The 17,127-nt window shown below is 32.0% G+C and overlaps 1 protein-coding gene across 3 annotated transcripts; it reads right to left on the bottom strand.

The window, feature by feature from the left end:
- Positions 1-1,581: 1,581 nt before the first annotated feature.
- LOC143080279 (single-strand DNA endonuclease ASTE1-like) lies at positions 1,582-16,361 on the bottom strand. 3 transcript variants are annotated; one of them, XM_076256018.1, is made up of 3 exons: positions 16,235-16,361; positions 15,372-15,429; positions 1,582-3,809 (listed from the first exon to the last, which is right to left on the bottom strand). In XM_076256018.1, exon 3 carries the CDS (start codon positions 3,800-3,802, stop codon positions 1,853-1,855), a length of 1,950 nt encoding a protein of 649 aa, XP_076112133.1. In that variant the 5' UTR covers positions 3,803-3,809; positions 15,372-15,429; positions 16,235-16,361; the 3' UTR covers positions 1,582-1,852. The 3 variants fall into 3 exon arrangements, with proteins under 3 accessions (XP_076112133.1, XP_076112135.1, XP_076112134.1); XM_076256020.1 differs by lacking the exon at positions 15,372-15,429 and having other exon boundaries at positions 16,235-16,340; XM_076256019.1 differs by lacking the exons at positions 15,372-15,429; positions 16,235-16,361 and adding an exon at positions 4,631-5,108.
- Positions 16,362-17,127: the final 766 nt, after the last annotated feature.

Here is a 17,127-nt window from a genome sequence, read left to right as displayed (position 1 = left end):
CACTAATACATGTAATAGTAGTCGCTAGACAACACACCTTCGTCGAACATGCATCTATCCAGGTGAAATGGGATACAAGTAAGAAATGTGTACAGCTCATTACATGAATTTTGCTGCCTTGTAAAAACTTCAAAGTTTGGATGAAGTTCAAGATTTTTTATTTATATATATACAAAATTGGGGTTGAAGTTTGCAACGTCCATTGGACAATATGACAATGATATGAAAAACGATGTATGATAATCTTTTCTCACTGGTAACCTTTTTTTTGTTAATAAAAACTTTAAGTATGGACCTTGGTGGATTTGAATGTTTTCTCTCGTTCTTGCCGTGGTGTCCCACTCAGTGTTCACCTCTATCTCTATGAATTGGAAAGTAACATTATTAAAAGGATGTTTCTTTTTAGCGAAGATGTCTTGTGAGAGTGGACAGTTTTTGTTGTTTTTGTACCATAAACGATGGTTATTTAGCCAAACATTAAAATTGTCCATTGTTTCGCTCACGTATTGAATGCAACAGTTGTTATATGTTAATACAGAAATTTAGTTTCCCGTTTTACAGTTGAAATTTGTGAAGATGTTTTAACTTTGTTTTGTAAAGGAGCTAATGAAAGAACTGCTAGTAATGGCAGTATTACAGCATAAGCAATTCCTTCTCCTTCATTATTTGTAGCAACCGGGAGGTAGAGTAGGTTGCTTTGTCAAAACAGCTATCACACATTTGTCTCAGATGCTTTTGTCTACTAAAGGCCATGACTGGTGGTGAGGAAAATACTTTTTTCAATTTGTTCCCCAAATTGATTATTTTCTGATGCTTTCAATCAATGGATGAAACAAGCGATCGCTAGCATAAAAATTTCATAGATATCAATTAAAAATTCACGTGAAAACTTTCAGTTGAGATTAACCTCAAACGAGCTTATACATGTTATACAGGAAACTTGCGTGAAAATTTTCATGTCACTTTCATGTGAATCTCACATGGAAATGAATTTCACGTGACATTGATGTGAGTGAAATTTGCCGGTGTAATGCATTAAATATTATGTTATGATCGATTGTTTTGTGTCTCCAGTGGCGAAAAAAATATAATATGATAATCTAGCCTTTAGAGGTATAGGGGGAGGGTTGAGATCTCACAAACATGTTTAACCCCGCCGCATTTTTGCGCCTGTCCCAAGTCAGGAGCCTCTGGCCTTTGTTGGTCATGTATTATTTTAATTTTAGTTTCTTGTGTACAATTTGGAAATTAGTATGGCGTTCATTATCACTGGACTAGTATATATTTGTTTAGGGGCCAGCTGAAGGACGCCTCCGGGTGCGGGAATTTCTCGCTACATTGAAGACCTGTTGGTGACCCTCTGCTGTTGTTTTTTATTTGGTCGGGTTGTTGTCTCTTTGACACATTCCCCATTTCCATTCTCAATTTTATTTAGTATTCCTAATTGATAAATAATAACATATTAAATACCTATATAAACGTAAAAAATTCAAACACCACTCACACTTAATTGATTTAAACAGAAAAAAAAGAACCCGAATCCCCTCATATTTTTAAATATTTCTATATCGAACACAACTATTAAAAGTTATTTTTTATTTCAAAGGAACATATAGAGAAGTAAAAATAATGAATTCAATTCATGTCCTTGATGCAGTCATTTATATATTATCTTTTTTAAATAACACAATAAACAGTCTATCAATTTGTAATTTGATACTAATTCATACCAAGTATTACATTTAAAAATATGAAACTAAAAAGTATAAAGTGTCAACCATTAATAATATAACGACGATCGTAATCATCACATGCTTCATGACATTCCGGAGCTATAGACAATGCGTAAGTATCATTCACTATCTTGTATATATACATTATCCTGTACAAATTGTAACATGTTATAAAATCTCTCAAAATGATTCTTCTCAGATGCCAAAAAGTGTCCAATAATGTCTTGTTTCATTTTTCTGAGTGTATAATCCATGTCGTGCAAGAATTTACCATTAAACACGAAGGCAGGATTTACATTTTCTAAGGGACTGTTCAATAGTTGGTTAAGATATGTTATATACAATATGCAAGATTGAAACTGGGCAAATGTATGAATAATATTTGGTATGTAATCCTTTTTTGTTTTAACATCTCTTCCAGCGAACTGTGTCACTGCGTAATACAAATCTTTAAGTCTAACGTCACTGCCTGAATGATTCGAATTAAGAGTTGTCGCCCCTTTGCTACTATTTGCTCCTTTTCTGCCATCTATGTTAGATTTTCTTTGGTTTAGACAATCATCGTCTCGGAAATCAATTTTGCGATCGCGAAATTCATTACGTTTGATTGTTGAAAACAAAAGATAGCTTATTAAAACTGATTTTAAAAAGTTAATGTTTATAGTCGGTTCTGCTACTCTTGCCCAGTAAGTCGTTATCATGAGAAAAAGGCGTGTTTGACCAAGTGACCCGCATATTGATTCAGATGGGATTTGGCAGCATAAAGCTGCACCTAGTATCTTAATTTTCAGTTCTCTTGGCATATTAGGTATGAAGGGATCACGAAGAAGACCAGTTACACATATAACACCGGTTCTTTGGAACTCGCATAAACTCATTCTATATCGGTCGTGTTCCGTTACACTCTGGTCTGTACCTAGCAGTAATGCATATATAACCTTTCGAATTGAAAGACTGCACTCGTGCGAGGATAAATCATGAGTACCTTCTACCTGACTTAAAAGAAAAACTCTCTTGTGGATTAAAGTATTCAAGAAAAAATCTGGAATAAAGCCTCTTCTATGACTGTCAATAATCCACGTTGGTACATGTGATGGAACAGCGGACCTATCCAGGCCAACAGATTCTCTTTCTTGTAGAAGATCATAGAGGTTGTAGCTCGTGTAGTCGTCTGGTTCCGTAAAAACTTTAAGGGAACGGGTTAGCATTTCTTCTTCTCTCTTATCCTTCTTGCAAAAGTATAGCAGTTGTCTTTTCTCTCGGTCAGCATCATTATAACGACATATCCAGTACAAAACTTTCCTGATAGTTATAAAAAAGGGTTCGCCTGCTTCACACGGAATTTCAAATAAATCTGAAACTTCTGTTTTGCATTTGGGAAGTCTAAAATTATCACTATGATAAGCATTTTGTAAAACATTAGAGTGTTTGCTCAGATAATCGTTACCTAGGGCAGTGGCTAGTAAGGCCATATTACCCCTTAGGTATGGGAACTTTTTCCATAAATTCTCAATAAAATAAATTTTTATTTCATGTTCATCGGTCCCATCAAATATTGCGCTTAATGGCAGCGAGTCAAAGGGTATATAACCAAAATGTACATCAAAGATGAAAAAGTCACTATCACGTGACAAAACTGGACATTTCAAATCATTGGCTAGCATTTGTATGTCTCTATCAGCTTCAAAATCACATTTTATGTACTGGATTCTAAGTTTTTCTAAAATTTTAGTAAACGTTATCTTTGCCAGAATGGGTGTTTTATCTTCTGGATTTGCTGCACGTTGTTGAGACCTGCTTTTGAGTGTTTCAATTTTCTTATCATCGATATCATATGCTCCATCAAACACAACATAAGGGGTTATCCGACGGTCGAAAAGCCACTTGAAAAACATTTCTACTTTCTCAGCATATTCACTAAAATTTCCAATTGTATCTATATTAAGGTATTCATACAATAAATTATACAAGCAGTTCCCGTCAATAACTAACTTAATGTCCCTAAAATCGCATACTTCCCAGAAGCTTGGGTTTTTCTTTGCAAGAACAATAATACTTGGAACTCCCATTTGCAATCTGAAAAATAGAAAAGATAGTATTGTAACATCTCATTTTAACCATATTAAAACACAAATGATCAAAAGATAACAACAGTGTACAAAAAACAGCATAGAAAACGTAAGCCTCATCTGAATCTAAATTAGAACCTAAACTATATGTTTAAAAATTATGAAAAGAAAAGTAGCGGTTAGCGTGCAAAATGTTATTTTTCATTCCCTGGATAAAACCAGAGGACTCCTAATATCTTGTCATCTAGTATCATACTGACAGAGATAATGTAGAATTTCCTTTTATTTTTTTATTTATTTTTGGTATGAATATATAAACGTGTTCATAAATTACTATTTTGATTTGGTCCATTTCTTTGGTTGTATACATTGAAAAACATCAAGTGCTCAAAGTTGTTTATTCTGCAATCTTCGTGTAGAGGTAATTCTTTCTGTACGTTTCTTTCCATACAAAGTGCTTAATAAAATAATAATGTTAAATTTCACAATCGGAAAATAGTTAATTGCATTGCGTATTCATGTTCTTCAACATCAAATAAAAGAATAAAAAATAATCCTGCATTTTCACTGTCAAAGTATTAGATATTATAAACTATGGAGACTAAATATTTTTTGTCTGTGTACATAGATACGGTGATAAAGTGTCAAAAAATTCTGCAAAGAAAGCAAAAGTAAATGACATGCACTTCCTTCTACGATATGTTGCTATACTCCCAAGATTACTTATAAAACGTTACTATCAGTACAGGACGACACGACCTTGTTAAGGTATCACGAATAAAAGACTTCTAAATAATTTCAATGACAAAATAAACAAACAAATATAACCTTATATAATTACACTACTGTATGTCACTGTCCAAATAAAGCCTTGTGAGTAACGTTGAAGATGTTTTTCTATCTATTTCATTAATTACCAGCCGGACAGCAAATCTCATAATGGCGTCGATTTTATTATTCTGGTCACGTGATTTTCAGTTCAAAAAATGGCATTTTTTAGCAACGGCAATGACGACACGAAATCGACGGCGTAAAGCTATTTTGTGTATTTAGCATGCTTAACTAAATACATCATTAAATACGGCAGGTTTCAAACTTTAACTACGTTATTCATTTAAGAATGAAAAAATAGAATTTCCTTGATTATTTGATTGGGAAAGATGAAAAAACGTGCCGCGGCCGTGACACTTCTCGGTAAATAAATGTAAATTGAAATGACACACGGAATGGTAACGTATTTTCCTTTATAGGGATGATACCTCCTGATATTATGAACATGAAATGCCTATTGATACAAAAACTCGCCAGGTAAAACAACATTGTGTCAATTCAACAGGCCCAAAACTAGCGACCGGCCAAAGGGAGATAACTCGAATGAAAAGTCGTTGAAGGGACGGCTGATCAGAAACGAGAGAAAATAACCATTTCGCTCAATTTTAGTAAGTGAAAGAGTTCATTCTGGGGTAAAATATCCAATAATTTATCAGTGTGCGAAGGAAAATGTGTAAATATGAAAAATACCTTGGATATTACAATTAATCATTGGAATAAGGGCACCTGTCAGGTATCAATACCCAAACAGTGAGAGAAAGTATAATAGAATGTATGTCTGCTTTGGTAAATCACTATTTAATTACATATTGCATAAAAATATCTGATAATCATCTAGAAATCGGGGAAATTGCAAATATTATTACATATTCAGTTTAAAAAATATATTACTACAGCTTCAGAAGAAATATAAAAAAAAGTTTTCTATATGGTTTTTTTTTACATAAAGTGAGGGGTTTTGAACCAGTAAATTGTTAGAAAAAAAAATACTTGCCCAAAGCTTTGGTGTTAAAATTCCATCATTAAAGGGGGGAATGCTGCAGAATATTCCCTGATTGCATGTGTATACCTCTATTTTGTCATATATATATATACTTTGATGGAAATAATTATTTCATGGCATACTTTTTAGAAGAATCATAAATTATTATTCTTGAATACACATAAATTCTTCATTTTGATTCAGCATTCAGTGATGCAGAAACATATTGTTTCTTAGTAGATCTACATAAAAATATATTTTATAAAGATTATGGGTATAAAATGTACAATTTTGCTGTTATATATTCTATTCTAGAATAATGTTTTTAGAGAATTTCTGTTAAGTTAAGACCCAATGTCAGTTATATCTGTGAACTTATTAAATGTTTATTTTCATTCTAAATATGTTTATCTATGCAAGTAATTATTAAATGTAACAATTTCTGGTCACTGGCGATAGGATATCATATATACCCTTGACAATTTTGATTAAAAATTGAATTAATCAAAGTACTCTATAAGAAGGCTTTACCAAAAATGTAATTTCTATGTGTTTGTAAGTAGCAATATTACAAAGTAATAAAAATTTAGAAAAAATAATAAATAATAAAAACAAAATCAGGGCTTTATTTCATTTTGTATTGAGAGACTGATTAAAAAAGTAAAATCTATTCCTGAAAAATAGATGTCATAAAAATATTGCATTTTATATTGAACTTTGTTCTCTGCAGTGGTTTTTCATTCTAACTATATATTTAGATTTGACCTGATAGTGACACTGTCATGTGTTTTGTTGTGTGCTGTCTCATTTTAGAAAAGGGGTTATATTGTAAAATATAAATTCTGAAATGTAGTAGTTTAAACTTTCTGTTTTTTTTTAAATCATTTGGCTTAGGAGATATTATATAAATCTAAGCATAGAATATGGATACCCATACTCTTGAGTCATGTCTGTTTAACATTTAAGATAAAGTAAATTTTATATTTTTCTAGAATAAAGTAAAACTGAAAATAGCTTTCTCGCTAATTATATGTAATTCAGTGGGATAGTAATGCATGTACTCAAATTGAAAAAAAACCAATCACAACATTCAACAGCTTGAGCCATGGAGTGTGAAAAATAATTATATAATGAATATAACCTTTTTATATAATTCATATACTATATATAGTATAATATATATTGACATAATGTTCTCAAATAATATATACCATATGAGACACATGATATATAACCATTTCTGGTAACATATATATATAGACTGAAATATGTGTAATAATGAAGAATTAAAAAAAAAATACCATGTTGACCTGATACATAAATCCTCAATCATCAAATGCAGGTGCATGCAGCTTAACAATTGTAAAAAAAGAATGAACTAGACTCAGTATTCATTAATAGAGATTAATTTACTAATAGGTAAACTGGATGCAGATTGAACAATCATCTATGGAACAATTATTGAATGACTGCTAGAACCTGGAAGATGAATAGGGAACAAGCACAAGCAATATTATATTATGAAGTGATATCATCTTCATTCATTTGAAATTACATCTGAAAGCTACAAAATAAGGATCTGACTCTCTTCAAACTGTTTTCCTCTGTTATTTATCTATGGTATATCTGATCGCAGAATGTTTACACTGGACATGTCATTCTTTCACTGATTCAGGACAAAACCTGACAAGTGTCACAATAATTTACATCTGGACTTCCCAAAAAATAATGCACTGCTAAAGGGATGTTATTGGGAGGTTTGTGTACATTTTATTACATGTTTAATGTGCTGAATTCATAACATTTGTGTGATTTATATGAAAGTAAAACAAATTTTGTTCATTTTTAGTATTTTTGTGTACTGGGGCATGAAAAAGGGAAATAAATTACACAAAAAATAACAGATTTTGTTAATTTCAAATGACATGTTGACTGTCTTTTCATTAGTGGCAAGTCTGTCATATTTCGGAGCTGTTTTAGTCAAGAGCAGAGCAGTTTCATCAAAAAGAGAAGGGAGTCCCCGCAGGGCCTTACCAATTTGTGATGTGTACTGGAATTGTGCTCGTGTGTAAACAAGGAAGGGTAACGTCATGTGACTACCCCAGTTCTGTTCTCCATGCTCCAGTTTATCAATATAAACTTATCATATTTATTTTTCCTAAGTAAAACGGGTTTGTGTCAATTCGTCCAGAGTTGAATATTTGTCAATGACAGTCGATGTTGAAAAATGGCGGTTCCGAAGGCTGAAAATAAATGACTTGAATTTCTCATTCAACGATGAAATTATTTGACTTCTCATATCTTTTAAATACTTGTTAAAATTATCATATCATGCATACCGCTCGTGATACGTTTAGTTTCTTATAATTTAACAAATTCGTGATTTCCTGCCGGGTCGTCTTCCGCGGGGAATTAATTTTCTGCGCAGCGACATCTGTTGACGACGTTCTCTTAAATTATCTCCACTTGATTCTCGAATAATAAATCCGTGTTTTTAACGGACAAATCAGGGATTTGCTGTCCGGCTGTTACGTCCATCATCTTCTCATACTTGTTTACCTATTGATGCTTGGGGGCATCCGATACAGTTTCAAGGGAGTTAACTCTTGGCGCGAAGTTAAGCGTTTGAATTCCCGCAAAACGTCACTTTTTGCGGGACGTAATGCGTGTAATTTTCCGTAATAAGAAACGTAATGTGGATTTTCCGATGCTCCAATTTCTGTTTCTCCCGCATGCTAACTTCTACACCATTATATTAGTGCATTTGATTCTAAAAGGATAACAGTCTAATAAAATCATAAGAAATAAAACACATTACTGTTTCTTTGAGATCTTCAACAAATTTAGATATCGTATAGTTAGCAATCTCAAGATGACTGACCCTTTTGATGTTACTAATATAATGCATGTCAATTATCATTTTAATATTAGAAGGCGCTACCTTAAATTCCAGCTTTATACCAAGACTATGTCCAATAAATTGATTGAATGTTGTTTGCTTAACGTCCAGTGGCAAATATTTCATGCATGTTCAGGACGTATGTCCTACATACATGTATGATATAGTTTTTGTCTAAAATAAAATAATAAATTCAGATGGAAAAATTTATGGAACGATCATTGCACTTCAAAAGGTTGGAGGAGGTATGGTATTTTACTAGTCCAAACGTCTTGAAAGGCTATTATATTTTCTTTTCTTTCACGCGTCACAGGAAGGCGTTCCGTCAAAGCAAAAATTTAATATACCCTTCTTTACTGTCATAATTATTTGGACTACTAGAAGTATTTGTCTTGAAAACATAAAAAATTAATATTTCCGAATGGCATAACTCTTTTAAAGAATAGTTGATATGCACTGATTTTCGAACGTGTCCATACGATATCAGTTTTATAGAAATTTGGCAAGAATTGTACACTTGAAAAATCGAATTAACTATAAGGACCGAAAGGACAGACAGAGGAATGAACGTGCAATATTTTATGTACCCCGCAATGCGTCATGATTTGGTGAAAATATATATAGTTATTTACCAATGAAATTACGCATAGGTAATATGTCCAGTCCTCTCGCTATTAATTCAATCGTTTTTGCAAAATCCAAAAATTTCAAAATATGGTCTAGTTTCTCTCTCTGACCAAAAGCATCCTTTAGCATATTCCTTTATAAGATTTTGGTTTTGTTTTCTGACAACATAAAAAAAGAAGATATGGTATAATTTCCAATGAGACAACTCTCAACAAGAGACAAACATGCCACAGAAATTAACAACTATACCGTCACCGTACGGTCTTCAACAATGAGCAATGCCCATACCGCATAGTCAACTATAAAAACTGTGATTTTATAAGTATTTAGGAGCCTGCCAATTTTATTCAATTGTAATCATTGACTATAATAAAAGTTTAATTTTATGAATAAATGTGAAATTCTAAAAAGTGATTAAAACGTGAATAGAAGGATGTAAAGGAGTATTGTTATGAAATAACAGCCAACCAAACAAAACAAAACAAAAACAAAAAAAAAAACAACATCTAGAGGTCAACATATGCTATAAATTAATACATGAATTAATGCACGAGTGTGTACAGTACATGTAACCTGTATGTCAAGTTTTAAATTGCCGTGCTCAGTCTTTAATTTTAAAAGCCGTAAATTTTAAAAGCCGTAAAAATTATCAACAGTCCGTAATCACTTTTCTTGGGATGTTTCTCACTTAGACCACAAACAAAGAGATGTATTTATGATTCACATGCTTTTATTTCCGAAAACAATATTACCAATTTTTAGTTAGCTCTTTACAAGCAATATTCATACATCTGAAAAATGTCGCCGGTAATTTGCAACGATTACGTCGAAAAAGTCTGCCAGCGACGTCGTGCACTTTAGCGCTAACGTTGAGGTTACAAAGGGGGGACGCAATTTTAAGGATAAATCGCGTTTATCATAGAATCCAGCACGGTGACATATATTTTTTATTTCAGATTTGGAGAAAGCATGACAAAATGCAGTTCATGCAGAAAAAATGATAAAAATTACATTTTCAGAAACACTTTATTTCTATATTTTTTGGATTAAAAAAATCCCACTTTGAGCATCTGGTTCGCAATGTCAAGCAAAGCTTGAAAATTTGTATAGACACTCGTGTAGGGATTTATTTGTTTCCTTATTGTCACTTATCACAGCTTCAAATTGAACCCGATCTTAATAATTTACAACAAAGAATATTTGCTCCAAAAATTTTATAACGTTGTTTAACTTTTTGGCAAAATTGCACAAATCCCCAATTTTCAGCCTCAATTTTCTCGAAAACGAGCACGGTGACCTATGTTTTATTTTGTGTTTTATTTTATAACTCGCCAAGGCCTACAACATATTTAAAAATTAAGAAAATGACATTTTATCGAGAAACTGTATCGGATGCCCTTATTTATAAAGACTAATCTATTAAACGTTGTAGTATTTTTACCGTTATTTTATAATACGATCATAATCTATAGGATAACTCAGAAGTTCAAGGTACAGTAAATGGACTGTATCACAAATTTTTGGAAAATTTTGCATACAACTTTAGTGTTACAAACTTCTTGTTGTAAATTTATTATCGTTATAAATAAACTTAGGATTTTTTTGCAAATTTATCATAATTGTTATCTATTTATTTTCGGTATCAGTTTCGTTACACAGTCATGTTTGTATTTGTTATTTATCTATAAATATACAGTATATAAGTTTTAATTTAAAATTGTGGTGTGCATTGTTTTTATTTTTCTTATGATTTAAATCGCTGAAATATTAATACGATCTTTAACTAACCGTAATTTTCGTTATTTATGTCGATATATAGGTTTCTGTTTGGCTTGAGGATACATTACATTAACATGTATCGTTTTATCAAGCAACATTAAATCCTTGAATTGTATGGAATCCATATGACCTGTTAACTTAAGGTATAGAAATATCACTGGCGTTTGCCATTTTCTTTATTATAGAAAAGACAATAAAGGGGATATTAACTAACTACTAGACTATAAGCGATACTATAGACTATAGACAATATGTTTGCTATTTTTCCTTGTCACTTAAAGATTTCGTTTCAGATGATAAATTCTTAACTTTTCAGTCTAATTCTACGCTATTTTGAATGGTCATCTCTGGATTTCGCCAATGCGTCCTTTAAACACACGCTTTAGAGGAACATTTATTTGAGTGTGCAGGATGTACGACTATACAAACACGTCTAGTCAGAATGAGTACTACAGACACCAAGTGACGCCAAAACCTCACATGACAATGGCCAAGAGAGATGAATATGCAATACGATCCGTCTATTAATATGAGGAGTATTTTTCAAACATTTTATGACTTTATGACGCAGATTTATTTTGTACCTTTGTAGCAACGTACAAAATGACCATCAAAATCCAGAATAGTAATTATCATTTTTGAAACAAAATATCTCTAGCTACTGACAGACTCAAAATGTTGCTGTTGAACAGATTATATTGAATGCTGTCAGAGTAAATTTCGTGGTGTAAATAAAGAAAACAGTAGTATACTGCTGTTCGAAATTCATAAATCGATTGAGAAAAAACTCAAATCCGGGTTACAAACTAAAACTGATTGAAACGCATGAAATATAAGAGGAGAACTACGACATAACATTAATATATAATACACTACTCAGAAACGAACTATAATATAACCATGACCATTTTCCCGACTTGGTACAGGATGTTTTAAGAAAAAAATGGTGGGTTGAACCTGGTTTTGTGGCATGCTAAACCCACCGCTTTTATGGCAATGTTGAATATAACATTAAAATGACAACATTATATGACTGAAATACAAATAAATAAGAGAACATATAGGACAGAGAAACACACGAGTTATAGCTAACAAAAGTACCACGTTTAAAATGTGAATACGCATGACTAACCAGTCACTCTCAGATGAGAAAAGTTCGAAAGCCAAAACAAGTACAAAGTTGAAGAGCACTAAGGAAGTTGTGCCCAATACGTCTAAGATTTTCTGCCTGGGATAAAAACAACCTTATTATTTAGAATAACTCATAATTTTACAAACAATAAATTTTATAAAACGACTATATTAAAGATATACATGATATACATGATAAAACCGAAGTGGTGACTAACTAGAGAATAAAAACGGATAGATCTACATTACATAAAACAACCTAAACCAGGACATAACAATACACAGCCGAGTTAGCCAAAGCCATCAACGCACAAAGTGACGTCACATTTGAATTTATAATAAAACCTTCATTCATTTCAGTCAAGCTTTCTAAACCATTTATATGATTCGTGGTTGTTTGTCTCGGAGGAGTCAGTCATGTCCGTTGTTAGTGGTTTGTTGGAAAGTGCACAAACTACTCTCCTTTAATGAACGTATTCTTTTCCTACTAGTGTCGAATAGTATGCGTATCCAAACTAGACCCGCAGGAGCGTTTGGTCAGTATTCCATTAAATATTTATTGTGATTCCTCTAATCCTCTTTACGTAATAAAATTATATTAAAATTTTGTTGTTCTGGGAATAAAATATTACACTGATCAGTTTGTGCATGAAAATGCATTTGAGCAGTTTGATATTTACCAAACATTTTGCGAAACCATATTTGTGTCTGTATGATTTAACCTACCATGTTATATATGTATCCAATATTACATGAATGCATTCACTTAAGAACTTTTAACGCTCGGAATGATTATTTATTTATGAAACAACATTATAATGATCTAAGGCAGCAACCATTTGATTTTCTGGGGGGGGGGGGGGGGGGGGGGGCTATGGTTTTTTTTGGAAAAAAAAGTTTGTTTCCAAGTTTTGGTGAAAAAAATAATTTGTTTTGGACCCTGAGAAAAAAAAATTGTTTGTTTCATCCTCAGCTGCCACTATATGTAATGCTAAAATTGAAAGAAAAAAATTGTTTTCGGTTTGTCGCTAAAAAAATAGATTGTTCTACGCCGAAGGCGAAAAAAAAAGTTTGCACAGAAAAAAAAACCATAGCCCCCCCCCCCCCCCAGAAAATCAAATGGTTGCTGCCTAATCATACATAAATCAATCATCATTAGAAAACAACATAAAAAGAAGATGTGGTATGATTGATAATGTGACAACTGTCCACAAGAGACCAAACTGACACAGACATTAACAAATATAGGTCACCGTACGACCTTCAACAATGAGCAAAGCCCATACCGCATAGTAGGCTATAAAAGGCCCCGATATGACAATGTAAAACAATTTAAACGAGAAAACTAACGGCCTTATTTAAATTTAAAAAAATAACGAAAAACTAATATGTAACACATAAACAAACGACAACAACTGAATTACAGGCTCCTGATTTGGGACAAGCACATACATAAATAATGTGGCGGGGTTAAACATGTTAGCGGGATCCCAATCCTCCCCTAATCTTGGACAGTCGTATAACAGTACAACATAAGAACGAACTATAAAAATCAGTTGAAAAAGGATAAACTCATCAGATGGTCAAAAATACAAGTGGACGTGGCCAGGTACTTCCCGACAATAAAAAGACACTTGGAATAGATCTGAGAGTACTCGCAGTTATCTGACAGCTAGTTCAAATTTAATGTCACTAACAACTAATAAAAAAGAATCACGCATCATATCAATCCGTACACATCCAACATCCAATGGATTTAGTGTCAAGATGTCATAAACAGTCAGAGAAAAACATGACCTTGTGCAATGCCTGTTAATGTCGGTTTTCTGAATGTGTCTTCAACATGCATTTTCCGAAAATCATTTAGAAACGTTACGGTACAACTTTCCTAAAATTGATCCAAATTATAATCGAAATTGAAAATGTAATTGGAAGGAAGATATACTTGTTTGAATGGTTTAACACTTGTAATTGTGGGGCCCTTTATAGCTTTTTGTTCGGTGTTAGCCAAGGCTCTGAGTTGAAGGCCGTGCATTGACCTATAATGGTTTATTTTTATAAATTGTTATTTGGATAGAGAGTTGTCTCTTTGGCACCCACACAACATCTTCCTATATCTACTAGTATATAGAAAGAATTTAAAGATCATAATTTTAATAGAATTACTTTGGTTTTAAGGTTAAAACGGTTAAAACGGTTATTGTTTAAAAAAAAATGTTAAACAGAAATACGTTACTTCACAGCTTCTTTTGAATAAATACATACATTGTAAATAATGTGATGGACGAGGGATGCATATATAGCAAGATATAAGGTACTCATCTGTAGGTGAACTACAAAAGTAAACATGCAAAAGTAGCTGTGTATGACAAAGGAGTAGGGGCTTTAAGGCCTGGTTTTGGCCCAAGAAAATAAAATGTTTGATAACTTTTTCAAATTGGTACATAATCTTTAGAAATGCATAGGGTCAAGATATATAAATGAAAAACATTAATATTCTTATGTGATGACGTCACAATTACGTCATAATATGTACTGTTTTCACAAAAACGATGAAAATTCAGAATTTATGCAGTTTTCTATCTTTATTTCTGTTGTGGTAACATCGTGCGCAGCCAAGAAACAACAAAATAATTTAACTGAAGCTTTATTATTACTATTGACAAAATCTCACGAAATATAAAGTTGTTTCTTGGGTGCGCACATACTTTTCCAATCGAAAATATACTTAAGAATTTGATGAAAAACAAGGAAAATCACAAAATTTTACAAAATATGCAAATTAAGGCATGATTTGTTGCCATGGTAACTTTTTCAATGTCCAAAATTATTTAGTTTTTCTGAATACCTTCTACCTGAGATACTTTTTAGTAATTTAAAAATATGTATGATAACTTTTAAATTTGCATTAATTTTTGGTCCAAATAAGGGCCTTATTGCCTCTACGCAAGAAGTCAACTGATACTATAATGTACTATCATTATTTAAACAAATGTTTACTTTTACTTTCAATATCAGTATATTTCGTCACACAAGTGTATTTGTATATAATATTTAATTCTAGTGAACACTCCCAGGAGATAAAGAAACAATAAATTTATTGTACAAATATAGCTTGAAGATTGTAAATATAATGTAACTACACTAAATAAGACTTTACAATAAAACATGTCAAGAAAATAGATTAATTTGAAGCAAGTACATGTAATATATCTTTTGGATTAAGGTCACTTAATGTGCATAAACGAATACATAGACTGCATAAAATTATATATATATAAACTTACTTTGAATAAATAAATTGTAATATTAATGCATACCTCTATTTGTAAAAAGTATATCCTGAACAGATCTGACGTTCAAATCATAACATTCATCCTAAACAGAAAAAAAAAATAATTTCTGTCGATCAGTACTACCAGTCTGCACAAAAACTTAATTGGAAAAAAATTTAATATTGGACATTTGTATGCAAACGTTATCAATGTAACACGGTGGTGAAATCTTTGATTACTGTTCCTATCGGTATTTATTAATTATTTAGGTTTTGGTGATTTTTTGACATGGCATTCCGAACAAAAGACAGTGAATATGCCTCTGCACTGTCGCCTACATATACATCATCCTGTACAGGTTGTAACATATTATTTATCCACTCAAAATGATTCTTCTCAAATGCCTAATATTGTTCAGTAATGTTCAGTAAAGTATTTACCATTGGACACAAAGGCGGGATTTACATTTTCCAAAGGGCTGTTTAATAATTGGCTCAAATGTAAAGTAAACAAAATACAAGATTGAAACTGAACAAATGTACAAATGACTATAACAAACGTTGTAGTTTTGGTTACTTGGTCTATCGATATGTTAACCACGAATATAATTCTAGCAAACCAATATTGTTCAATTGTGTACAAGGAAATCATTAAGGAATGTACAATAAACTGTATACAGCGTGTACGGAAAAATGCATCACGTATACCAGGGACTTTTCTATACTATGTTAATACAGAAAGTCCCTGCGTATACCGTCAGACTAAAACGTAATAAATAAATTATGAATACCCTGCGTGTATTATATAGTGATGCATATAGCCGGGGTTAAATGCATTGCAGATTTTAGAGAAGTTCCTCAAAAGACATTCGTGCGTTCTATTGTTTACTTTAAATGACTTGTACTTACTAAATGAAACTGTTCACGGGAAACTATTAGCAATGTATATCAATCCTCTATTCATCATGAATTTGGTAATTTTTAATAGACACGTCCTTGGATATCAATATCCTGATATTCAGAAAATTTAATTGAAAATACATATAAAATTATTACTACGTATATATAACACAGGGTGTATATCCAGAAAATTGTTATCTTACATAATCAGTAAAAGTTACATTGACGGGTAATCATATACATGATATACATATAAATAGATTTTGCACTTAAAGTGTGCTTGACATGATTTGATGAGATTAATATTGCAATGGATGGACACAAACACGGAAATACACGTTGTAAATAAACTCATCATAGATACCGGGATTGACTTTTTATCTTTGCGCCAGACACGCCTTTAATCTACAAAAGATTCATCAGTGACGATCGAATCAAAGAAAGTTAAAAAGGCCAAATAAAGTACGAAATATAAGAGCATTGAGAACCAAAAATTCATAAAGGTTTTGCTAAATACTGCTAAGTTAAAATATTCCCTTTAGATGTGCACCACATTTTTGTTATGTTAGTTCGAATACACAGACAAAATAATAAAGTTAGTTCTTATAATTCCAAATTCCATTTTAAACTGGAGTAAACCATAATAAAACGTTGATGACGTCACGGTCACATACATAAGTATGTGAGCTGATAAACAAAACAACTTCAGTCAATCATAAAACGCGTTACATATAAAATTAAATAGTGGGTAGTAAAGCCTTTAAATGTCTGTTTGACAAATAATGCATGACCTGGAGAAGTAAGGTAATATTTAGTTAGTGTCTGCCAGGAAATAATTTTGATTGACGTTAATACCTTTAATAGAGTACTATTTGAAGTCTCGAATGAAGATTCAACTTTTA

This window comes from Mytilus galloprovincialis, chromosome 6 (assembly GCF_965363235.1).
Source record: "Mytilus galloprovincialis chromosome 6, xbMytGall1.hap1.1, whole genome shotgun sequence".
NCBI lineage: Eukaryota > Metazoa > Mollusca > Bivalvia > Mytilida > Mytilidae > Mytilus > Mytilus galloprovincialis.
The sequence above is the reverse complement of the archived record's forward strand: the minus strand, read 5'-3'. Positions and strand labels throughout refer to the sequence as shown.